This window comes from Paralichthys olivaceus, chromosome 16, assembly GCF_024713975.1.
Source record: "Paralichthys olivaceus isolate ysfri-2021 chromosome 16, ASM2471397v2, whole genome shotgun sequence".
Classification (NCBI taxonomy): domain Eukaryota; kingdom Metazoa; phylum Chordata; class Actinopteri; order Pleuronectiformes; family Paralichthyidae; genus Paralichthys; species Paralichthys olivaceus.
This window is the reverse complement of record NC_091108.1, coordinates 6756125-6781975: the sequence shown is the minus strand read 5'-3', so window position 1 is coordinate 6781975 and position 25851 is coordinate 6756125. Positions and strand designations below refer to the sequence as shown.

At 40.0% G+C, this 25851-nt stretch overlaps 1 protein-coding gene across 4 annotated transcripts in view; it reads right to left on the bottom strand.

Annotated features, from left to right (window-relative positions):
* Positions 1-24789, bottom strand: part of pde1cb (phosphodiesterase 1C, calmodulin-dependent b) — a 76050-nt gene extending 51261 nt beyond the window's left edge. The window contains exons 1-3 of one of the 4 annotated variants that reach the window (XM_069511338.1): positions 24407-24789; positions 7244-7294; positions 6518-6683 (exon numbers count right to left, since the gene is read on the bottom strand). In XM_069511338.1, the coding sequence (XP_069367439.1) occupies positions 6518-6683; positions 7244-7294; positions 24407-24668 (479 nt within the window). In that variant the 5' untranslated portion in view covers positions 24669-24789. Of the gene's footprint in view, positions 1-6517; positions 6684-7243; positions 7295-15072; positions 15555-24406 lie in introns of those variants that run through there. The other 3 variants (XM_069511339.1, XM_069511341.1, XM_069511340.1) reach the window with 3 other exon arrangements.
* Positions 24790-25851: the final 1062 nt, after the last annotated feature.

The following is a 25851-nucleotide window of genomic DNA, read 5'->3' as shown; positions in this document are numbered from 1 at the left end:
CTAGAAATTTCAGATACCACTAGAGATCAGTTCTTCATTTACTTCTACACTCACAATGATCATGATCTGAACTTCTGAGCGTCTTTCTGAACCTGGATACATGCAAGTCATCTTCTCACCACGTTTTAGGTGATTAATATCTATGTGTGTTTGCAATTTGGAGTTGGGCTGTTCGGCCTTGGCGGAGGAATGTAATTGTATGTATTCAAGTGCAGTTCTAATTTCATGCATTGACTGAAGGTGAGAAAGTATGCACGGTTTATTATTCGCTAGCTTTCTTTCATTCACTTGTTTTGTATTCACAAACAATTGCATAAAAAACTAATGATGACTGGCTTCTCACCCCGTGGGGTGAGGATCAAAAGCACAATAAACAAAGCTTAGGAAAAAAATGTTTTAGGAACAGAAACATGTTTAAGGTCGGGGCAAATGAAACGTTTGGTCAAGGTTGAAGAAAAACCATAAGCAGAAAAACAGAAACAGCAAGTCTGTGACAGGATGCTCAATCTGGTTTCTTCCTGTGTAAACTTCTCCACAGCCATTCATCACCCAGACCTCCTCACCCTCTGCCTCACAATGTGAAGGCCGCATTTCTTCTTGGACTAATTGTAAACATTGTACAAATATTGTGAGGTGCGGAATCGTGGATTTTTTGACCAACAAAAGGTACATATTATTAATTCTGAAGTGGATCCCTCAGCCACATTTGTCTCACAATTCTCATAAAAGATGTTCGATTAGAACAAGATGCCCGAGTATAATTCTAAAGTCTTAAACAGAAAACATCCGGTATTCACAAAAACTGAATGCATGAAATAGCAGGAACAAGAATGTAGCTTGTGCAGAGAGATGTGGCCTCCAGCTTCTGTACCAAAGGAATCTCAGAATACTTTAATTACATTGCCAGCTGATGAATGAAACACCTTGCGGGGAAAAGGCAAAACTGAGAGGACACAATTACAACAATCCAGGGTATGTGATGGAATATTAGGAATACACTGCAGTCTTTTACTTGTCGCTCATTTACAAATAGTATGCCATAAAGAATCTGAGTGGAAAACAGAGTAATTAGCAGTCTGAAGGGTCCAAGCTAAGCCAATGCATTCATCACTAGATTCACGTGGTTACACTCGCATATCAAACATGGAGATGAAAACATTAAGGCTTAGCTTTTGAGTGATTTAAAAAACTGAATGAGATTTACACATTTTATTTAGTGTTCAAAAACATGTTCCTTCACCTGATAATAATCAAAATACGTCCCCGATTATTTAATATCACAACAACTGCTCACAAAAAAAGACCTAATGAATCAAGTCGGATAAAAATGAATCATTCACATGACTATGACAGAGGGACCCGCTGGAAATGACGCACTGCTGAGGTATTCTTGTCACTGAGCTCGGGCTCCCTCAAAGCTCACACAGTGAAATCAAGACATTAAGAGCGCCGGCCATTTGGAGGTACATGAAAAATTCAAATCTCATTTAAATTTCCTGGCGGTTCGATAAGGATATCTATGCATCAAAATAGCAATTGCCTGAGCGGTAATGACCACATTTTGCTGAAGATCATCTATCACAAAATACGATTCCCCATCTATACTTAATTTCTCCCTTTGTATCGGATGTATTGGAGATGGAAGGATGGGTGGGAGAAATTGAGGGCATGTGGCCATCAAGCTATATTTACTTGGAGAGTGATGGAGGCGGAAAAAAACCCCAGAGGAGAAAGTTCCTATTACTTCATCCCCAAGAGAGATTCCCATAGGTCAGATGTGATTGCTGATGAACTGAGGGCGGCAATCAGGCTCAAGAAGCATAGAGGCATTTAAACAAGGTCTTCTCTTATAGCGCTGTGGTCATAAAGGTCTAAACCGTCACTGTAGCTAATATAATGATGATTTTCCGACTCTGAAGTATGTGGCATGTAAAGCAAGCATGTGATTAAAAGGTAAAATCCTTTGTAGGATGATCATCTAATCTAGCACCACCCACCGGTCAGACATCCGGCTTCTGCACTCAAAGCAGCCAAAACCTTAACAGTCTTGGTCACATTGATCTGAATGCAACATGTAACATTTTTAAACTTTATTGCCAATATGTTATCCCACAAATACCTTTTTAAACTACCACTGCTTCAGCCAACACTGGTCATCATTAGGATCTCATTGTAGCCATGTGACAATATTAAGTCCAACTTTTAGATTTGGTTCAGTCACTTTGACTTACTAGTGCAATGTCCTCACTCCCCTGGTTCACCTCACCTGTTTACCAGCTACACTCCACAGGTAGAGTTTAGTAGGTTGTGTGAGCTTAGTAACCTAAATAAAGAACGGATCACCCAAACAAAAAGTAGCTTACAGTTATAATTGGCTCTCGACTGTGGTGTTGCACTAATTTTGCAGTTGACAGAACTTCATAGCCATTTGAGCCACTGTCAATACTAAAATTGTCCCATGAGCTCTAATTTAGACTTGAAGATCAAATATATAGTTTATGCAACAGTTTTAAAAAGGGTTTTATGGTTCAATCAGTCTTCTTAAAAGAGCAATTCAATAACCAGTGTTTGTCAATACAAGGGATTATGTCTACAAGCTTAGTTTCTCATTGTAATTGTGTTTCTTTGCTGACATGCCATAAAAAAGAAGGTGATTTCCTGCCCGAGAGTTCACTTCAGGGTCAAGGCTCAGGAAACAGCACAGTCACAGTAACTCACATGACTCGAAGTGACAAGCAGCTCAACAAATTTATGCTGCGCAGACCAAATACTGCTGCTGACCACCACCTCCAAAACCCCTGCAACCAACAATAAGACGTGTGCAAAGCCTGCAAGGGAAAGACTATTCACATCATGGGTGTACAAAGAAACCTAACCTGTTTCTGTTGATGTATTTTCTTCAAACAATAACCAAAGAGTTATTCTTTCTTACTGACAAGTTGTAGGAGGATGGGGGATAAAAAAAAACAAACATATCGATCAAAGCAAAGGTCAAAGGCTTTTGTACAATTTATATAACACCAAAGAGTATTTTCACATTTCAGATTTTGGGAAACTGTACAATAACTTATGTCATGTTATGTTTAACTATAATTAATAATTTGAACTTTTATTTTGTTTCCTATTGTTGACAACACTTGATTTAAACTGGATCTTTGTGTATCAATGAATAAATGGCATCACATGGCAAACAGCAGCATTGCAGCTCTTTAACATCACTGTAAGGTTACACTTCAGTTATTTTAATGAATGGCTCCGCCATTAGCCCATGTGCTTCTGTGAGCCAGTGTCACTCCAGGCAGCGGAGCCTCATTAGTCGACTAGTGAAGCTAGTGATGGAGGTTGTTGCAGCACAAGGGATGGCAGTGGGGGTCTGTGAACCTGCGGCTGCAGCCAAAGGAGGGGTCATGCTCCAAAACTGCGGGCTGCCACGGAGGAGAGAACCGCCTTAATCAGCTGCAAAGTTCACAGCGGCACACTGCATCCAATTAACAAGTGAATAAATCACACTGCTGACCACGGAGGTGCTGCATGTGCACCGCCCGAATGAATATGTGGCTAATGATTCAGATTTTTCATGCCTATTTGTGTAATTGTTTTCAATGCTACTGTATAAATCCTTAAGAAACAAATTCCAAATGTTAAAACCATTAGGTAAAGGATACACACAAGATTTCTCATTAAGGTGCTTTTAAGCCCATCTACTTTGTACATATGGGGCAAAACAGCATTTCCACTGTGCTCCAGGCTGGGAACCTTGGATAACATCCTCAGCTGCTGCACAAAGACAATTAGAAACAGACAATACTGAATTAGGTCCTGAAGACTACCACTTCCCATCAGGCCATCGCCTTTGTCAGAGTTAAGAAGTCAGAACCCACCAAAAGATCATGTGCAAATCAAGGACGAGGGATTGGCACCTGTTGACATTGATCAGTTACCTAAACCATAGAGCCACCACCATCCATCCAGACTGAGCCACCAAACAAGCTGTGGCTGCTGGAGCTGAAAGTCAGGACTGACAGGAAGCTCTCCAGGTACACAGGTCAGCACCTGTCAGCAGACTGGATGGAGAGCAAGGTGTTTCCCAGTGGGGGTTGGATGCAGGAGATTCACAGCCTGTTTGTTTGCCACACTTGCAGCTGGGAGGGATTCAAGATGGCTCAAAAGAGAAGAGCCACTGAGTCAGGTTAGTTGTTCGACACTTGGACACAAGCTGGGATCCGATCATCCTATAATGTGACAAACTGCCAGCTGTGTGGTGTAGTAGTGGCAGTGTGGTGACTAGAAGTGATGCTGCATGAGGCTACAAGTGGCACATTGTAGGTGTCTGTGGACTTCAGGGAAAACAATAACACAACACTTCATATACAACAGTACCATTAATAAAATTACTGGTTTCAACATCTGAATGAAACCACCTCAAAGTCCATTCAAAATACTTACGGCTTCCCTGATGAGCAGAAATAACAGCACGACACCGGCCACACAGATGAGTCAGCGTGTTCTTATACACTAATGGCTCCATATTATTTTCTATCCCTCGCTCTGTGACTAAGCATGCACTTAACTGTGTTTTAACAGCAGCTGAGATCTAAAACCAAGTTCACCAATTGCTGTGTGTGTGTGAAGTATCAAGCCCTGTTCAAAAACAGTCAAGCAGCTTTGAGGGAGAAACTGAGGGTCAGAGTGGGAAATATATTTGAAGTGAAATGATCTGTGGAGTTTAATCAAAACAGCGCCTTAAAAAGACACATTCAAAAACTCACATTCACCTTATTCACCTGGACCTCAGCTGAATTTTACCTCCATTCAACCCCAGTTAATGTCAGCCCGTACACCTCCTGTCCTTTAACTCTGCCGTCACTCTCATCCTGCCCTGCGACACATCATGTGATCCCCTCTCCATTCGCCAATAAAATCTAATTATCATCGCCTGGAGGATAACAGCCAGCTCTGGCCTCAGAGGTGACACTGTGGTTACATAATTTTATGGATTACTCCAAGTTCCGCAGTCGTTTAATCACCCTGTACCATAATCTTGCCATTTGTCATTCAGTTGTAGATCCATACAACTCCCCGTGGATTTGCCCTCTATTAACCACTGTTGGCCTGTCCAGAGACTTCGCCTGACCTTTGGGGGATTTTGCCAGACGAAGATGGCCGTCCGTTAAATGTGAGCCATATAGTACACAACTAGAACGAGCCATATACGCTATTATACCCCTAATTCAACAGGTGCAAACTTTATTTCACAAGTCAAATTCGTTTAATAAACAGAAAACTATTTCTTATGTTTTATGATATTTTTCCTTTATTTGAACTGTTTCGGGAATTGAAATGAATCATTACTTGCAGGTCAGTCGACATTAACACAAATTGTTCAGCCTCAGCCACAGATTTAGCAGCATTCAGCTCATGCTTGGCATTTGTTCCCCGGCTCTCATTCGAGTTGAACTTGTCTTGATAAAAGACTCGTAAAATCAGTCCGTGTCCCTGTGGACAAATGAACTGCTTCCTCTGAGGAAGACGAGGGGGCTTTTAGCTGCCCTGAGCTGCCTTTGTTTTTCTTTAAAATCTGAGCTGTCTCTTTTAAATGAGGGAACAGGCTGTGTCCAGTCAAGTGGAAAATCACTTTCTCTTTGTCACCGTGCTACTCTGGAAAAAATTTAAAATTCTGTGTTCAGGGGGGGGGGGGGCATTAACAGAGAACTACTGCACTGTAATTTGATATATCACAGAGAAGCACCAGAGATGAAGCATGTACTACTGTGAAGTGCAAAAACAAAACGAGGTAAACAAGTCATGATGAGATTCCACAATCATGTAGCGAATCTCTGTGAATGCTTGTAACACAAACATGTTAAAAAAAGAATTGACCAAATCCACTTCCCATAACTCCCTGTCTATTTTGCATACAATCAAAAGGTTGCTACTGCGCACGAGGTGCATTCTTAGCATCCTCTGACAAATGATCATTTCTCGCCACCTGCGGCATTTGTAACAGTCTCCGGAGCCATCAAGGTTAATTGGAATCAGGCGTTAAAAGACGTTCAATATTCTAAAAGTGACAACAAATTATGTTAATGGTGGTTTGAAGTCCTTGTTATCAAGGTGGAATCAATCATGCCCACATCCCTTGAGGTCAGCAGCCGTACATAGCAATTAGCACTGTGTGTGTGTGTGTGTGTGTTAAATGTCAGACACAGATTATCCTCTTCATAGAAAATAAGCAGAGGTTCTAATCTTGCCACCTTAACAATAAAGTCTGCATTAATCAGAGTCAAAACAAATACACAGCTCAGAATAATACTGTCTTATTGTATACGTTGCCTCGTTTCCAACCTGTATCCTGCTGAAGAGCCTTATCAACAGTATGCAAATTACACCTGTACTGGATAATGAGCCGGACATGGCTGTCAATGTCCCACTGCAGCCTGACACCGGATTCACTCTGCGATAATGAACACATAATAACTGTAACCATTTGCTCTCTGTGGTTTTTGCATCAGCAAACCTGATGGCTGTCTTCTCGGTGGCGTCGGGTTCGTCTGCGGAAGGAAGCTCGTCGGCCAGAATCTCTTCAGGACTTCGCGGGTCGTTCAGGGGGGGCTTCTGCTCTTTGCCTTTGATCCCCATCCCCGCGGTGATGGCGTTCCACAAGGCACTCTGGGACTTTGAGCCTACATACAAAACAAAAACAAAGCCTCATTGGTGTTTCAGTCTTTTTGTATGAGGTCATGTTTGCAAAATAATACACTTAAGACAAATTACATACTATTCAGAATCTCACTAGAAGGGAGAAAGAGAATTATGAGCCTTGATAATGCTGCCCCCTTGTGGATGTATGTTGTCAATACTAGATTGTTGCAAGAAGTAATGCACTGACTACACAGTAGATAAGTAATACTACCACTGCAACGAGTAGACTTTGCCATAGAGGAGGGTTTTATTGACCATCATCAGATCGCAAGCCATTTTTACATCCTCCAAGCAGGTTATCTTTTCATCTGCGTTCGTTAGCAGGAATACACAAAAACTACAAGATGGATTAACTATAAAACTTGGTGAAAGGATGGGGTATGGGTCTGACTTTTCAAAATGACTTTTTAATTCTGCGAAAGGTCTCAAGAGCAAATATCTAATTGGCTCAATGCTTAGCTCGAATAAGATAGAATGATTTGACTTGAATGAGTTAGTGAGGTGGCTATTAAAGAAGTATAACTGATAGAATGACACTCACGTGAAAAACTGGCCTGTGGTCTGGTGGAGCTCTCTGCATCTTCATTTGCCACTGGAGGAAGAGAAAGACAGGAGAGAATCAAGTGATGTCTCAAGTTTTTGAGTTTGTCACCCATATTTAGTCTTAATATTGCAAATGCTAAAATCTGTTTCTAGTATCTGGGGCAAAAAGAAATAGCCACACAGCCACCTTTTCCTCCACATCTTAGTCACATGCAGAATCACAATGCATTCCACATTGTAATGAGACTCTCCATATGCTGCCCTCACTGGCTTTACCATTTATTTCCTCTCCACGTTTCTTCTGCACGTAAATTTTTAGTTCTTTTCATTTCTAAATAATAGAGGAGGTGAACCCTGTGCAGAGTCATTGACTCTTCCATTAAACCACAGACTTGTGATGGAAGCCTTTGTGAAAGTGTTATGATTGTTGATGTCACTTCAGAGACCGGTGCCCTGCAGGAATCTCTGCCCACTTAACACAGCGAGTAGAGTTCACAGAAAAATGTGCTGTGGGGGGAAAAAAACTCATTGACGGTGAACCTGAGGAAAGACGTTCAATCCAACAGCATAATGACACAAGTATGAAAATAATAGGTGAGGAGATGTGAGGAGCAGCATCTCTGAATCAACTACTTGTTGAATGTGTAACTGGCTGAGCCGCAGCTTCAGGTGTCCATGATGACTTTAGCTGAGAGGAAGACAAATGCACACCAGATTACTGACACTGCACAACAACTGAACAACTGTAACCAGTCTCTGTTCTGATACAGTGAAACCATATAACACACACATGTTGCACTGTGCCCCAGATTTTGGTTTTATAGTGCACTTGATTTCACAGTCTCAGGGTTGATGATTGTGTTGGTTTAAACAGTGTGTTACTTTGTACTTCTGTTTTATGTATTTTCACATCTCTGTACTTTCTACTATCAGTCAATGCTTTTTCTAATAAGTATATATTTGTGCTCCACAAGTTGAATGTTGAAGCTACGGTGCCTTTAAATGCATTTTCCTAATTGGCCACTAGATGCTGACTCCAATTTTACCAGTGTAAGTCAAGAGAGAGAAATGATGCTCTCTAACCATGGATGGATTATGAGAAAAGCCCCTTAATGGTTGATTTTCATTTGGGGATAATGCAACTCGCTGTGGTTATTTTGTTTCTATATATGTATTTTGCAACTAGAAATTCAAACAGGAAACTGTTTTTTGATCAGAATCTCTGGGTCAGTGTTTCATTGACCTCTCAGGCCCCTGGAGTAATGGGCCTATTCTTTGAACCATCCAAGCAACAGAAAATCAATAAGTGTTCAAATCTCAGGAGCTTAACTTATGACGTCAAAATCATTATTTAATGCAGAGCAGAGTAAAGCTGAGAGGGGTGTGTGCTGGGGCATGTTTGCCTTGATTGACCTTTCCCTTTGATGACACTATGCAATGATATACACTACTTATATATATATTTATTTATATACTTTTTTATTATTAGCCACACAAGGTTGGTGGAATTACTTTTCCTTACATTATGGAACAGCACATATCATCATTAAAAAAGACAATGTGTTAACATAGACAGCGGTGGCACTACACAATGACACTAGACGATATATGGACCGGACAGTATCACAGTATCTGCATCATGATTGTTGTGGTTTAAACTGAGGCTTAACTTTCACTACAGGACTGATCACTGGATCATGACTAAAGTAGTGAAGAAGAAAACAGCAGTAAAGTAGAATATTAACAAATGTTCAGCTTCCCCTGCCTTCAAATAGAATAACACAGACTTCTTCCTGGTTTTGCTCCAGCTGCACAACTCGGTTTCTTAGTTGTTGGTAATTGCGCTAAATACATTGTTTTGTCATATTTAACTGCGTAAATCCTTATTTTTGCTTTAAGAGACTGGACCTCCATGATCTCCTGCATCCACACACACACACAGGTGACTGTTGATTGCTTGACCCATCATCAACGTGTTATTGCCCCCTAGTGGTGTGGCATACTAATACCTCCACAAAAATAATCTTAATCAGTTCTAAATCAGAAATCAGCTCTATTTGCCATGTATGTGTATATATATATGCACACATACACATACATATATATAACATTATATAACACAACAAAGGGTGAATCTGGGTAATCTGGGACACCGAAACTGTTTATATCCTGTTCAAACCAACCAGATTATTAGATTCTGTCAGGATTTTCTTTTTTGGCATACAAACACTAAAACCTGTCCCATGTCTCCTCTGAGTATTTGATATCTCCATTCTTTTTTCTGGTGAGGTCAGAAAACATCTGAAGGGTAAGAGAAAGGTTTAACATGTTGATCTAATGTGTCAAACAGATGCAGATTTCAAAAAATGTCCCAGATTATCCAAATTCATCCTACTTTGACTCCAGTGTTGATACACCTCTTTCAAGGCAACCATTTTGACATGAAATGGTAAGTTGTGTTAGTCATCACATGAACTGAGGCTTCTATCTAAATAGGGCACAACCTTAATTCATGTGATGAGAACTGTGTTTACCTACTATTTCATGTCAAAATGAAACCCCACTCATACTGGCTCCAACAACTTCTTTTCAGTAATGACAGTGACTTATTTCAGGGTTCAGGTAATTGAGTGGAGGAGCCCACACCTCCGTCACGGTACATGAAGGTGACTTTGTGAAAAGGAAGTAATTCCACAGCGGTAATGTCCAGGTAAAGACAGAGCAGGCTATTGTCCACCAGTCAAAAGCTTCATTTAGCAATTTTCTGGACTGGTTGAACAGCTAAAAATTTCAGGGGATTAGTAAAATATTGTAAGGATTAATAATATTTTTAACATTTACTGTTGCCATATATAATTGCTAGAGTATGGTAGTACTGTAAATGCTGATGTCTTGCTGTTTTACTGCTATTTTACTCATCCTGTTTATGAACATTATTTTCCATAAAGTATTTTGTACTGCTCAATGTATTTGTCTCTATCTACCTTGTCCCTTTTAAATGTGTACTACGTTGTGCTTCTATACGCCACTTGACTACTTAATATGCTGTGTACTTATATGTTGAATGTGTAACATATATTGAGTGCTTATATGTGCACTGAAAACCACAGATTAGGGAGAAACTGCATTTCATTCCCATCTACGTCCTGTCCATATGGCAGGATTGACAATAAAGTTGACTTTGACTAATTACCAATCAGGAGTCGCTGCCCATGGGGCCTGGCCCACAGTGGGACTAAATCCAGGCTATAGATGAACATCTGCAGACTTGAGGCTTAGCTCCGCAGCCTGTGGAGGTTCAGGACCATCCCACAAAAGGTCACCTGGACTGTGATGACCCTGGGAGCAGAGAAAAATATCCTCCCAACCCCATCCTGTCGATCTGTGAAAAGTTGTCTCCCACAGAATCACAGTATTCTTTGGGTTTTCTTTATTCTTGGACAGTATGTGTTTACTTTACTCAGCACCATGTTAACTCATCAGGGCTCCTACAGTTTGTCCTTTGGTACATATTTATAGTTTCCTCTGTGTCTATTGTGTTCGTTTGTGAGTGAATCTTTGGAGGAATTGCAGGAACTGAAAACAATGACCTTCAAGTAAAACACTACAAACATTTTCTTTACTGCAGTTCTGTTAAATTGGGCTGTGGAGGTGGGCGGACCCTCCTCCTCCTCTCGATGATGCCACGCTCTGCTCGAGGACACTGGCATTTGTGGGATAAACAGCGACAAAAGGCTTCAGGACGTAGCCTTACCCACTCACTGCATGATTGTAGCACTCACTGCTCGCTGATAGAGGACATAGACCCAACATCATCGCTCTGTGATTAATACAAGCAATAATGTTTGATTTAGGCTCATAACAACAAAGATGAACGCGATTTAATACCGTCCAGCTCTTCTGCCCCAAAGGGATTCTGGGAGGCCAGAATGAAAGACAGGTGATGAAAAATATTTTCCAAATGTATTAAAAAAAATAAAACAAGTTCAGATTTTCAGTGACAAAATTCATCTCTTTTCTTTTCTGTAAATTGCGATAATAATTCGGATGACTCATAATTCTATTTGATCAAACGTGATGTGATCTAAATAGAAGCACATGCGTGTTTGGATTTCAGCTGAGAAAATCTTTGTTCACATTTCTAAAGAATATGGTTTATTTTATTTATCTAACCCTTATCTTACCTCTCCTGGTCAAACAGTGATGGTAAACAAGGTCAACGGCCCTCTGCAGCTCCCAGTACCGGAGGACTGATCCAATCAACTACATAGATAATAGTCCTGCGGCTACAGAGGCTAAGTGTCTTTCCAGTTTGACTTATGCTTTTGTTTTTGGATTTTATCTCCATTTGCAACCAATTGGTTTCAGAACTTATCTTAGCATAACCTCAGACTTCTTTATCATCTTGAATGCATGTAAATGTCAAAAGGTTGCACTGCACTTGTAGAGCTGTTACCTTGGCGATGACATTGTCAGTGTTTTTTTTCACCAACATCACACCAATGGGTTTTTTCCACAATGTAGAATATGTCTATATTGTGAATACACATTCATTAATATGTTTTGCTCCACTGGAGGGAAATCGATGAATGTCTGCTCCCACAGCAAATTGTTTTATGAGCGCTCAACTGACAATGGTGCTTAATGTTCACAGAGAGGGAGCTTCAATCTAAACCGAGCTCAGATCCACATCCAAACATTTGAATCGTGTGAAATGTGAGAGGGACAGAAAGTGAGAGTTGTGAATGTCTGAACTTTCAGTGCATGAAAACTGTGATGGTTTGTTAACTCTCCCAAATCCCAGACCTCTGAGGTGTGATGTTCATATTGTGTAAACACCCTGTCAGCAACTTACAGTAAACGTATAACATCTTTTGTTCAACTTAATTAAATGTATCATCTTACATCTTAATTTAAAATCTAAATCCTGAAAAACATTTCTAAAAAAAAACACATTCACATACAGTATTTAAACAAGTGAGTGCGTCATCTAATTTCATCACTAATTTTAGATGCACTCCGTTGTACTTTAGAGCGTTTAGTCGTCTTTATTGTATTTGTTAAAGATTTTTAATCCTGACTACGGGAAGAAGAATGTTTTTAAGGGAGAATAAAGGATGCTGTGTATTTTTACACATATTTCTGGATGTTACAAAGACGTGTTGAAGAATATTTCACAAGTAAAAGAAAGAAGTAATTACAACTGCTGTTTTCAATTGAGACATGCTCTGATGTAAACTAAAGAAAAGTCAATCTCTCGTGCAGTTTTTGCTCAAAGTACCAGACAGAAGAAAAAAAGCGTATAAAGATTTTAAAAAATGACTTTTACGAGTAAAAAATGGAAAAACTAACTATTTCTACACAAAGGGCTTGTCCCCCTATATAGATGAGCTGAAAAGTTAAAATCTGTTTTCTCCACATGAGCCTTATAACATCAACACAAACACGACGGAACTAACAAGCATTACACGCGACAAAACACCTCGGCTGGAATCCCAGCAGAGGCTGCCGGCTGCCGTCGAAGCTCCCTGTTTAATAAAGGAGCGAACACAAGGTGTCCAGCCAGGCAATGAAGTACCAGCGCTTAGGAGACACGCTTCAGAGGAGGTGATTGGCAAAACACTGTGCGAATAGAAACCTTGGCCTACTGAGCAATTGATTGTGACACTTGTAGGTTACCATGACAACTGCCATACTTGTGGGTACTAGAAGGCCACATGTGACCAAGTCCGTTTTTTTTTTTGCAGGTAACAGGATGTGTCCATGCAGGCAGAAAATCCAAAGTCTATTTTCTGTGGGATCATAAAATCTTTTAGGGCTGCTCTCAGTGCTTTTCAAAAGACACATGGAATTTAATGGAAGCCGTCGCTCTTCCTGTTTTTGTGTCCTGAAACTTTCCTTCTTCTTATCACCACATCCATATCATCCAAATAAATTAAAGGGCCACGTGTGCCAGGAGACGCAATAACAACATCAAATAAACTAATCATTTATCCTGGAGCAAGTTGGCTCTGACTAACTGATAAAGAGAAGTTAAGTTGGGCTGTTTTGAGTTCGCAATTTTATTGCGATGTTGAAAGGAATCCAAGATTTTACACAAATTTCTGGCACAGATAGTGAAGTAAAAAAGATTGTGATTATTATATTGAAGATAAATGTACAAATGTAAAATTCTTGCACACATAAGTGGATTTATTTGGTATGAGATGAGATCATCTCTTTATTTTTTGCGATTTAAGATTGAAAATTCTCTCTGCAACATCCAAATTTAAGCATCTTCATTTTCTTAATTTTTTGCCGTTTTCTTGTACTGACGTAAACCCAACATCCACTAATTACATTATTATATTGTAATCAGCTTATTTTCAGTCTCCTGAGGGAAACGTCTGGATCTTTAGTGGCTAAACGCTCCTCTATCTTCACAATCTCATCATGTTATGTTTACTGCAGTTCAGTTATGCTGCGTGGGTATTTACGGAGCCTGGTTGCTGAAAAAACAGCTGCCTACTACATCTGAAAAAGAATAGGTCGATAAGAGCAGTGTCAGGGAACCAAAACAGTGACGTTGTGGGCTGCAAAACAAACGCAAAGTGCAGAAAGAGGCTAAAACACTCTGTTGGTGAGGTTCTCCAGTGGATGAGTCCTGGTCTAATTTTAATATAGATATGTTGTTGTATAGCTTTAATAAACTCCACAATATAGATTAAAAATATAAAAGACTGAAATGTCAGTCAGGAGAGCACACTCCGCCAAAGTTTAAATTCAATCAAGCTGCACACAATTTCACACACTGGTAGATTTCAGCTTGCTAAATATATCACATTGTTTTCTATCACGGTCCATGAATTACTCTCTGAGAAATCAATGATCTCACAGTTGAAGTAAGTAAAGTAAGTGATTTGTGGATCCGCCCCCTGATCCAGACCTGCAACAAAATTGATTGCGTTCTTCCCGAACCATAATTTATCCTTCCACCAAGTTCTGTAATGATCCGTCCCGTAGCTTAAGCTCAACCTTGCTTTTAAACAAACAGAACATCCAAGGCGGACGTAATAAACAGTGACTATTTATATACTGCAGGCCCTGCTGCATCTTCAACGCAAACATAATTAGAAGGTAAATATAACCTAAATTGTACACTTTTATAGAAGGAAACTAGAACAGAGTGAGGTAAAGAGGGCAGTAACTCTTTTCTTTCTTGGATCTGCAAATGCATGTCACAGTATTATACATATATAGTATATATTGTCTTAACGCTGTTAAGAGTATATGTTTTCAGAGCTTTAGGGTAAAAGGTTTAGGAAACTTTTCACTTTGGACTTTACACCAACACACATTTTGTTTATTATCACAACTTGTTCACTTGTTCTGCGTGTACTCTAAGGTCTGCTGCACACAACATCTGCACATTGATCTATTTTCACATCTGTTTTCACACTCGCTCCCCTCAGTCCTCACAAGAGCAAGGAGAAGAAAAAAAAAAAGGAGGCAAGAGGCACACAAGTTCATCAACACTCCGGTTGTCAAGACAATGGGATGAACTCCGGGTGACGTCAGGTGCACAGAGCTGTAGTCTGAACCCTGCTTGTTTCCATGGTGTAGTTGCGTTACAGAGGCAAGCATCAACTTCAGCCGAATGGGCTAATGTGTCGAGTTGTGCAGAGGCTGAAATGTGAGGTTGTTAGCGATGTGCTGCCGTCAAACGTCTCGCTGCACTGCTTCTCACACACACGCACACATGTCATTTTAATGCATCCAGCTCTCATGCAAACACACTTCACCTCCCCTCACGCTCTGCCGATACCCTACCCCCTTTTCCTTTCTTACCTATGGTGATGTTAAAGCCATCGATGCTGAAGGTGGCACTCCGTCCCTTTCTAAAGCGATGCTTCTTGGAGTTCGCTTCCATCTCTTACGGCACCCTCGTGCTTCTTTAACCTGGTTTTGATGCCTCTTATCAGTTGCTGTGGCTTGTCTGAGTTTCCTTTGGAGAACTCTCTCCTCGTGGAGAGTAAAGAAAAAAAATGTAGTCCTCCGACTCCAGTCAGTGCTGAGCGCTGGAAGGGAACTGTCAAAGACTCACCACTTCTCGTTACAGACACCGAGCTGGAGAATTTCTCTCAAGTCCTTCTTCTCCAGCCTCCCCCCTCCCTCATCTTTGTTGTAGATATCTTTTCCCTCCCTCTCTCCGTTTCTCACACCTCAACAAGCTAATTTCAAGGAGCTTATGGCTCTTGATTTGTTTTTCTTCCCCTCCCACCCCGCTGTCTCTCCTCGTCCCTCTTCCCCAAGAGGTACAGTAGGTGTGTGTGGTGGGTGGTGGTGGTGGTGGTGGTTGGGAGGGGGAGGACATCTCTAAAGCTCTCTCAAATCAACGTGACTCCTCCTACTGTCGAGAATTTATAGCAAAAGTACTGGAAGCTCTGACTTTGTGCGACACAGGCCTGTTGTGGTCTATTCTGGTTTTGCTCACACGCGCTTGAACGTACAGAAACGATCTCTTAAACTATGCATGTGTGGCTGCAGGAGCGCTGAGAGGAGAGGAAAAGATGGCAAGGGATGCAGTGGGAGTCAAAGCTACTATGAAATCAATGGCCCTGCTTTTCATTTTGCTAGAGTTATTTACTCAGGCATTGAGGGATGAAGACCCATTAGCGGCTACATACTTTTAAAAAGGAACAGTTACATTTGCGAGAGTGTGCCAACTGCCTGAGATATATTTCTTTATTTCCTTTTAAATGCACATTACCTTAATGACACTGGACAAGGACGATGCTTTCGTCGTTATTTCGAGTGCTGGAATAATCCTCCCTTTGTGCTTATTGAAACTACCTTCCTTTAAACGAACACACACACACCTACACACACCTACACACACCAGATCAACAAAGGACAAAAAGCTCCCCTTATTAGCACCATCTGACATTTAGCTATGGAATTTTTTTTTCTCGGGTTTCATTTGCCCCCTGATTAGAGTCTGTGAGTGCTCTTTATGGAGGTTTCTGCTTCACTATCACACCTTCTTTTAGGATTTGTGCCTGTAATCGCACAAAAACAGATCAGAATCATAATGATTTTTAATAATTACCTCTGACTTCATTTGGGAACAAATGAATAGTGGGTGTCTATGCTGATTAAATCCCTTTCCTCTGTTTACTCTCCTGTGAAATACCAAAACAAATCTCTACAACCTATTATTTAATATACATGCAATACTGCTACTATATGTTTTGTTCTCATTGTATATGTTTAGATTTTTTTATAGTTCCCTGTATTTATATTGTATTTTTTCACTTTCTAAATAAATTTACTGAGGGCATCTCGGTAAATTTCCAGAGTGGAACAAATAAAGAAATATATATATCGTATCGTATCACATCGTAATCTTATCTTGTGTTCTGTGTTTGTTCTCCCCTTTGTGTCTTTCTTCTTTCCTTGAGCATCCTTTGCAAATACAACCCAGATCAATTTTGCCACTTACTTGGGCAGCATGTCTTATAATCAAAGCAACAGACAACTATGACAGGGCCTTCAGGAGCATGAACACATAAAGGAACACTTTATAAATGCTGCATGAAGTCTGCGCGGCTGCAGTGGTAACACCCACGTCCAAAAAATCTGCACGGCAATCGCACACTGATGAGTGATTAGACATCAAACTGAGTGTGTAATCTCATAGGCGAGGAGAGATCACTAGTTATTAAATTATTCCTAATCTGTCAAACAGGGACACGTTCAAATGAGGACATGCAGTGCGGCTCTGAAGACGGCAATTAATGCACGATTTCAAAGTGATGCAGAGGTTAAGGCGTCAGAGGAAGAAGGAAATCGATCACAATCACATCCATCCAGTTGAAGCAGAGCCCGTTTGAGTCAAACAGTGCCATTCCAGCGGACACGTTATACACTTGATAGATAATTACACTCCAGCTCATTTTGTTTGCAAGCTATGATAAGAGCTCTTTATGCTCTCCTGCTCTCTCCAGCCTCCAATTCATACTGTATGTAGCAATTTGTGAGGCTCCTAATATTGCAACGCTCTCACCGTGCCGCATCGAGTGCCTGTCTGTTCCTGGGTAGCTTTTATTTTAATGAGTGCAGATATGGGAATATTACGACTTTGCTATTCTTTGCTATTCTTCTCCTATGTCGGGCAGCTCTACCCCAGGTAACCGTTTCTTTGAAATGTTTTATTAGGCCCCACCGTTTACGACAATTAAATACCCTGTTGAGGCCACAGCTGTGTCAATACGATGAATTACATCATCATATTACTGTCAACGCCGTCAGTATTACATTTGTCGTTTCCCTGGTGAGTCTGATACATTGTGTGTAATTACCGGCAGTGGTAATTAAAGAGGTGGAAAAGGTTCAGGATTTTCTTTGAGAGTGAGAACAGGTGTCTGTTTAAGTGTGTGTTTCATGGTCAGAGTTTCCTGCAACCCTTTTATTTTAATGCATTTGAGGTTATAGAAATAGGAAAGGGGATTACATAATCCACTTCACTAAAGGAGTGCACTCCTGCCTTTATTTATGTGATGCTCTAAAGCTACATTATGTTCCACAACTTTACATGTATCCCTCTAAACCGTGGCTATGCAGGCTTTTCACAGGATACTCTGTTAAAAGCTTCATTGTGCCGATGGAAGAATGGTGGTGGGGGCGTTAAGTTTGTTTGTCAGTTTGTCTGATATATACTTAAGTCAACAGTGAGATATCTTCAAAACTATCTGCTGGATTACTGCAAAAATGTTGCAACTATTTCATCTCAAAGTGTTTTTGCTCCCTAACTTAACATTTTAGTGGGGGAAAGAATATTTTGGGTGTCCCCTGCATGAATGCATGTTGATAATATCACTGAAAAATATACTGAGGTTGTTACATAAATAAATTAAAAGCAAATATGCATTTTAAAGATGTACAGTATGTTACTTGATTTATTTGCAAAGTTTTATTCCTCACACTGATATGTTGTATAGTTGTAAATTTACAATTACAGATTTAAGTAATATCAAAATAAATCGCTACGCCACACTTAATTAGGCCACACTTTGCTGCAGTCTGGTTTGAATTCAGTGTTCCCTGAGGATAAATCCTGTCATATTTCAGACCTTTATCTTGAGACATTTAAAAAACACGTATATTGTCATACTCTTATGGAAGCTGTTTTGGTCCCAAGAGGATTAATTCAGTGTTCATGATAAATCTATGACCTTTCTACAAGCGCCACCATCAGGTGAGTATTTCCATTTGAACAAGGCTTGAACACTTTCCCTCTAGCGCCACCTCTAGGTCAAATTATCAAGAGAGCGTTAGACTTCAAAAACGTTATGGGTATCCATGGCCGCCTTGGAAAGAATCCGAATGTCGCCCTCTGAGCTTCACCCAATAATAATATGAGGTCAAAATATCCAATACATAGCATGACAGCATACTGAGCACATTCATGCTTCCCAGAGGATAAACTCTTTAAGGTATTTCATGAGCTTTTCTCTGGCACCTACCTCAGGAGATAATCTCAACTGAGGATATTCATGTTCTCAGGGGATAAACTCAATGCATCATTAGTTACAGCTACTTACGACATCTTTTAAATCGGATATATTTCAATTTCCAAAAACATTTACTTATAGTAAGTATTGATTTCTAAAGTGTTGTTTAATTATTGTGTGTATCCCACCACCCTTCTTAACAGCATGGATTCTGTTGAAGAAAGCTGTGACTCAGGGCGGCTCATGCAGCGTAACAACACAGATACCATGTGCTGAGGGTCACAGCTGTCAGGCAAAATACACAGTACGTTGGCTTTAATGCCAGAGCACATTTGAAAAAGGAGCATGTAGTACAGCAGCTGCTCTGAGGGGTGTATCCTGTGAATCTTTGTCAAGATCCATTTTCTTTAGGGTTCATTAATAGGGTGACGTCACTGTCACTAGGCAACAGTGGGACCTTTCAGACATATATTGCATATATAACACTGAGGATGACAAGGGGTTAATATGGCAATGGCACTCATAAGGGTAGTGTGTTTTTTTTTATAGTAAGTATACTGAACTCAAGTTATTTCCTGTGTCTGATCTCTGCACATACAAATTAACTTAACATGTTTTTACAGAACCAGATATGTTGTTGACCGAAAAACACACCTGCTTGCTTCGGCTGTGCAGTCGTTCAACGTTTGATGTGGCCATCAAACACCAGGACAGGCAATAACCAATGGACATTAATGAGTCGTGAAGATAAAGGGGAGGTGAGGTTTGGTGGATTAGCATCAGCCTCTTGCTCTAAATTGATCACAATACTCAAACAATCCTAATTTTATCTGCAGTGAGTTAAGATCCCATCAATAAATCTGCATTTTTATGTCCGTTTATCAGCATTTGTTTGTTTATTAGAAGGATAATGCATAAACTACTCGGGTGATTTCCATAACATTTTGTGGAGGGGTGTGCCATGACCCAATATAATAAAAAACAACAAAATGTAAGTGCAGATTGGGATCAGGGGCTGGGACCTTGGGAAGCAGTTTTTCAAAAACAAATTGTTGCTTTGCCTGTTTAGGGGATTGATATTTATGAGTGTGTGCAATATAATGCAGATATATAAATATAAATCAGGATCTAGTGAGTTTAAATGTGGCTTCATAAGGGGACTAATGGGGCTTGGTGGAGGTTTGAACTCTCTCATTAATAAAAGTATATTATGGATAGAAATGACTGTAATATAATCATATTTCTTCACTGTGCTCATTTTCTGGCTGCTGATAATCTCTACTGACATTTTATCAAGTATAGTTCTTCAGAGCATGACATCAGTTTTGGTGCTTTTTGATTATGTAATCTGTCCTAGTAGCACATCATGATTCGAGACAACAACTACGCAATCAGACAGAAAAACAAGCTCATTAGAGGTCTCCCCTAGACTGCGGAATGACACACACTCTGTCAGTCCCCACACCACTGTCGCCACAGTGACACACTCGTGTAATTAAGACACACAGGGTGCTAGGGAGCGCTGCTTTTCCCCAGCTAAACACTCATTAGAGGCACCTTTAAGGGTAATGTTACCCTGTATTGCAAACCTGAGGGAAATGAGCTGACAAAACACAAACTGTCATCAGAATCCTGCTGCGGCGAGACCCTGAAGAAAATGAGAGTGTCAAGCTATAAGTTCAACTAATGATTTTTGCAACAGCATGGTTCCACATCAAAGAGGCAAAACCAGCTGTGTGAGAGCTGGGTCAGCAGGGCAAACACATGAAAATCTTTTGATTAGAACCACACGTCATACACACCCTAGACATCCACCACCCAGCAGACCAAAGCATCGCTATCATGCAATCACTGTTTGATGTCTGAAAACTAAACTATCCATGAAATACACATGTTGTGAGGAATCTCAACAGTGAGGGTGAGACTGTGCAGACCATGCACACCAGAAACAAAAACAGGATTCAGTAAATCATGTACTAAATTGCAAATATAGTGGAATAAATGATGTTCCTATTCAACTGCTGCAAGAAATGCCATTAAATTCATATGAGACACATTTGCACATGCTAGATTTTAGGGGAGTTTCAATCAAAACATGTCAAATATTTTCTGGTTCCTGCAGCTTGTGCAATATGACCATTTGTTATGATATATAATATAACATTTGTTATATGTGATCATTTTCTGTTTCATCATAAACTTCAGGTTGGGACTGTTGAGCTGACAAGGAAGAAGAAGGACCATTGTATTATTTTTTTATAATCTGAGCAAACAGTCCACAGATTAATCAATATAAAAAACTAACTGTTAGCTGCAGCTTCAACATAAATATATTTACTGATTTTCACTGTGTGAGATCACACTCAAGGGTTCAAGGCTCAACTCTCCTTATTTATAGTTCCAGATTTATACGTCATTTATCTCTTCCACCACCTGCATCTTTTCTTGCTCTGTGGGTCGTCCTCCTGTTGTGAGGCACAGATGCACAGATGAAATAAGAAGATCAAGGAATAGATGTAACACTTATTGGCCATATGGGGCACATATGCTGGATCCAGTGTCATTTTAAATTGAAATCAATTACTTATGATATGTGTCACCGATGCATCACAGGTCAGAGGCTCTGTGATGGATCGTTCTCTGTTATACTTTTGTAGCCGCACAGCCTGGTTTTGGTTCTTGGTTCTGATAAAATGATGTTTTCTTGTATTAGCATGACAAGAAATTGCTTTCATTCATTTTCCTACAGGAGGTATTTGAGAATAAACTGTGAAATTGTTTTGTCCATTAAAATCTAACAGTTTGATTTGCAATGCCCCTCTGATTTACATAAACACACATCCAAAAACAAATATGAATAACCCTTATTCAAAGTTTGACTTTCAAACCACTCTAATAGGCTTCTTCTATTATTAAAATGTAAACGCGTAAATATTTGTTTCCTTTATACAACATTATATATTCAAATACAGTGTCCAATTACAAAATAGATTAGAGCCCATAGGACAGATGATGCCTCTTAATTTTTTAATGAGCGATGTATCATCATCATCATAGAGGAGTAGACACATTACTCTAATACATTAATAACAATACAAGCACTTTTATGAAGGACTGCTCACACATTCTTTCTGTGCCTTATGAAAATATACCCAAGAGGATTTAGTCTTAAATGACAGCATTACTCTTGTTTCTCTTCTTTGTGTCACCCTACTTAAATAAGCATAGAAACATTTTATAAATCAGCAATTATAACTCCTCTGGTGGGAGGAGAGGCTGCAAATAATAATGAAAATAGGAAGATAATGAAAGACAATACAGTAAACGCAATAGTGATAAAATATAATATCTCTAGGGGGTGTTCTGAATTCTGTTTGATGACTTTTGCTGCTTACAGCTTCTCACATGTGTGGATTAAATGTGTTTCTAGGTCATATGTCATTGTTTTTTGTATAATGGATGCATCTATGATTTGGACACGGTTGGTCAGACCTTTGACTTTGGAAGCAATGACGAGCATTTTTCATTATTCTTTGGGGTTTTATGAACAAAATAATTCACTGATCAATCGAGAAAATAACTGCAAATTGATAGAAACTGAGAGGACGATTTGTGATTTCATAAGCCCATGGATGTGGTGAAACCTCAAAACTGTTTGTGCTGTCTATTCAAATATGATTTATAGTAATATAAACTACTGCAGTTACTTGTTTGGCCCAGAAAACATTCTAAATATGATCTTACTTTCAACAGTAATGCAATCAACAGCAGGATATTTGTAGCTCTTCACTGTTCACTGTTATTCTCATTGAATCTCTTCATTAGTTTATATTTACACCTGACAGTGAATGTGAGACAATTCCCATGGAGATTCTGCAAACCTGGTGATGTGTTCTCAGAAGCTGAACGAGTCTGACACGGTTTTAAATGATCCATCTAAATTGTGGGCCTGTAAGATCTCATTAAGCTGATGACAAACTGTTCTCTGAAATCGCTAAACTTCTGAACAGCACCGGAACCGTCTGACACCGAAGGGCCCCACCAACATGAGCTGATCAGGAGGTACAGTGAGTGTCTGTGCTTGGTTCCCCAGGAGAGAGCATGTGAGTGCACAGACTGCTCAACACACATGAGCATCACCAGGGACGAGGGAGGAAACTCAACAGGAGTCTATACTGTCATAGGGTCATGGAAACGCCACAGTACGGCTGGTATTTCAGGAGTCACCCAGGGAGAAGTCTTTCCTCTGGGACAGATAAGCAGGGACTTGGAACTAGACCGAACTGAAGATAAACAGGATGAACTGAGTGAAACACTGAGTTACACAAAGGACAGAACTGTAAGAAGATACGTTTAAGGGGTCAAAACATTGTATATAAAACACTAGTCATAATGCAACGATGTGATAATTATAATAGATTTACTCTGCATAGATTCACTGAAGTGTAAAACTTTGCTGTTCAAAATTACCGTTTCAGCGGTAAAGTGAACCTTTTCTCTAACTCACGCTGATTTTTTAAAATAATCTACTTGTATTTCCATTTTAGAAAAGAGAAAGAAAACAGAGTTCTTGGCAAAAAATTGCAGTTTCCCATCAATGAAGGTTTATTTTTGTTGTTTCGGTAGCTCGACACCTCAGACATCAAACAGATGCTTTGGTAGTGGAGATATGTTGCATTGAGGCCGCTCTTCAAAGAGCCCGCGATTCATTCAGTGAATACATTTTCACCAGAGTGTTCCCAGTGATCCTCTGAAGTGACCAGTTGCTCTCATGTTCACATGAATCCACAGACTGAACCGCAGAGATGTGCAGTGGCAGAAACACAGCTGAAGCCATTTCATGAAGCGTGTGTCTTATAAGAGAAGAAACTTCAACTGTCCTTCATCGACTACCACTATTCAAACAGGTAGAAAGATAAACATAGAAGTAACTGAGTGTAAAGTACTGTTCTACAATTACAAGTATTTTAAAATCCTAGCAATACAAAAGTATTAGACACAAATCCTAATATCTTACAACCTCTTCAATACCTACTGTAATCTTTAATCCATAACAAAAACTATGAAGCATTCATTTATTATTTATATTTACTCTTTATAGGCAGCAATTGTTATGACTTTCAACCACTTAATAAAGGCTGCCTTGATTTTGAAGGCAATACTACATACATTTACTCAGCGACTGTAATTCAGTACACATTTGTAATTTCTGTACTTTAATGGAGTATTCCCATCAATGTTTTTTACTTCACGTAATATTTTTCAGAGGCTTTTGACTTCACAGTTTAAATTACGAGTCAAAATATGAATACGCTAAAAACACATTGTATTTGATACATGTTGAGTTACTTAGCTGTACAAGAAGTAGCTGAACATTAGTGATGATCCAACAATATGTCGCCTGTTATTCTGTCAAATCATCATTCTTAATAATGGTGACTTGTGTTTTAGCACTTTTTGAGGGATGTGCTTCAGTACTTTTACTTTGCTTTGTAAAAGAGTATTTCTACACTGTGGTACTCAACACTTTTTGCTAAATGACTGTCAGTATTTCAGTATTGAGTAAGTTTACACTTGCTAACTTTCCTATTCACTGACCCAGGCTGAATGACTGTGTTAACTTTTCTGACATGAATGTGACCGGTCCCCAGGCCGGAGCAGTAACTCACCGCCCTGTGGAGCCTCCGCACTTTTCTTCCTCGGGGTTTGTTTGGCTCCTTCGCCGTCTTGTCGGCTCAGGACCTCGGACAGCGACTGGCGGGAGCTCTGCCTCCCGACCTGGATGGCCACGTTGAACCGGGCGCTCCTCTTCCGGGCCCGGTCCGTCTCCGGGGCGGACTGGCTCCTCTCCGGGTCGTGGTTCTCCGGCTGCGAGCCCACCTTCACCAGCGCGTTCCTCGTCCTCGTCAGGGCCGAAGTCACGGAGCCCATCGCCGAAAAGAAACTCGAACCTCAGCGTGAATCTGCTCCCGAGAGTTCACCTCTCATTTTCTCTCAAAACCTGTTGGAACTTGTCTCCATGTGTTAAAAACCTCTTTATAAGCAGTCTGTGGTTAAAACCCGGCTCCTCTCCTGTCATTCACACGCAGGGAGCTCGACTCCGCTTCCAGCTGAGGTCACCATGATTTGATGGAAGCGCAGAAACTGAAAGTTGAAGCGGATCATGCCGGTGTCTCCCTCGGTTTGTTCCCAGCGACAGACACGTCACATGGAGAAAGTTGCTCCGTCGACACTGATCTCTCGGGGCGAGGAGGCGACAACAAGAGGCTGCAATTAACCCGGTTTATTAAACGAGCGGAAACTGATCTGAGTTCAAACCTGATGTTGAATCACAGCTGATGAAATATATAATGTCGCCGGTCGCCTTCCTTCGTGTCACCGACAGGTGGCGGTCAAGCACAGCAGGTTTTCATCAGAGCTGCATGAAGAAGCTTGCAGAAGTTTGAAGTTTGTATCGTTCACTTAAAAACAGATCAGACACAAACACAGTGATTCTGTCACGTGCAAAACTCTGTTAACCAATGGGTTAAACCTAACCTAGACTTTATAATAATAACAACTTTATTTGTATTACACCTTCCATAAAATGCAACAAACCAATATCACATCAAGGCCTCTTTAGTTGCTGTAAAACTTAATATTGTATATATATATTAAAACAGAGAAGAAAGAATATAATGAAAAAATATATAGAATACAGGAGAGAGAAATACAGTGAAAGGCTGAAGCAACAAGGTTTAAAGTTTCTTTTAGAGGGATTCCCTGAACCAGCTTCTTAGAAGAGTAGAATTTTTTTTAATATTTTCTTTGGGGGTGAGCATCAGTCTCACAGGTGGAGACCTTTCTGTGGGTAAATCTTAAACAGACTATCTGTGCAAGTAACTAATACATAAGTAATGATGCATATGTCAGAAGCTGAAGTGATTTGCAGAAAGAAAAACACAAGACTAGAAAATCTCTCAAATGCTGAAAATAACTAACTATACTAAAGTAGGCGTTGAATGTAATTTCATAATGTATTTTGCTACGAGCATATTTACTCCTATTCATTTAAAAAATCATCATTTCTTTCTCTATGTGACTTCATTTATGATGCTTTATCTAAATTACAGGA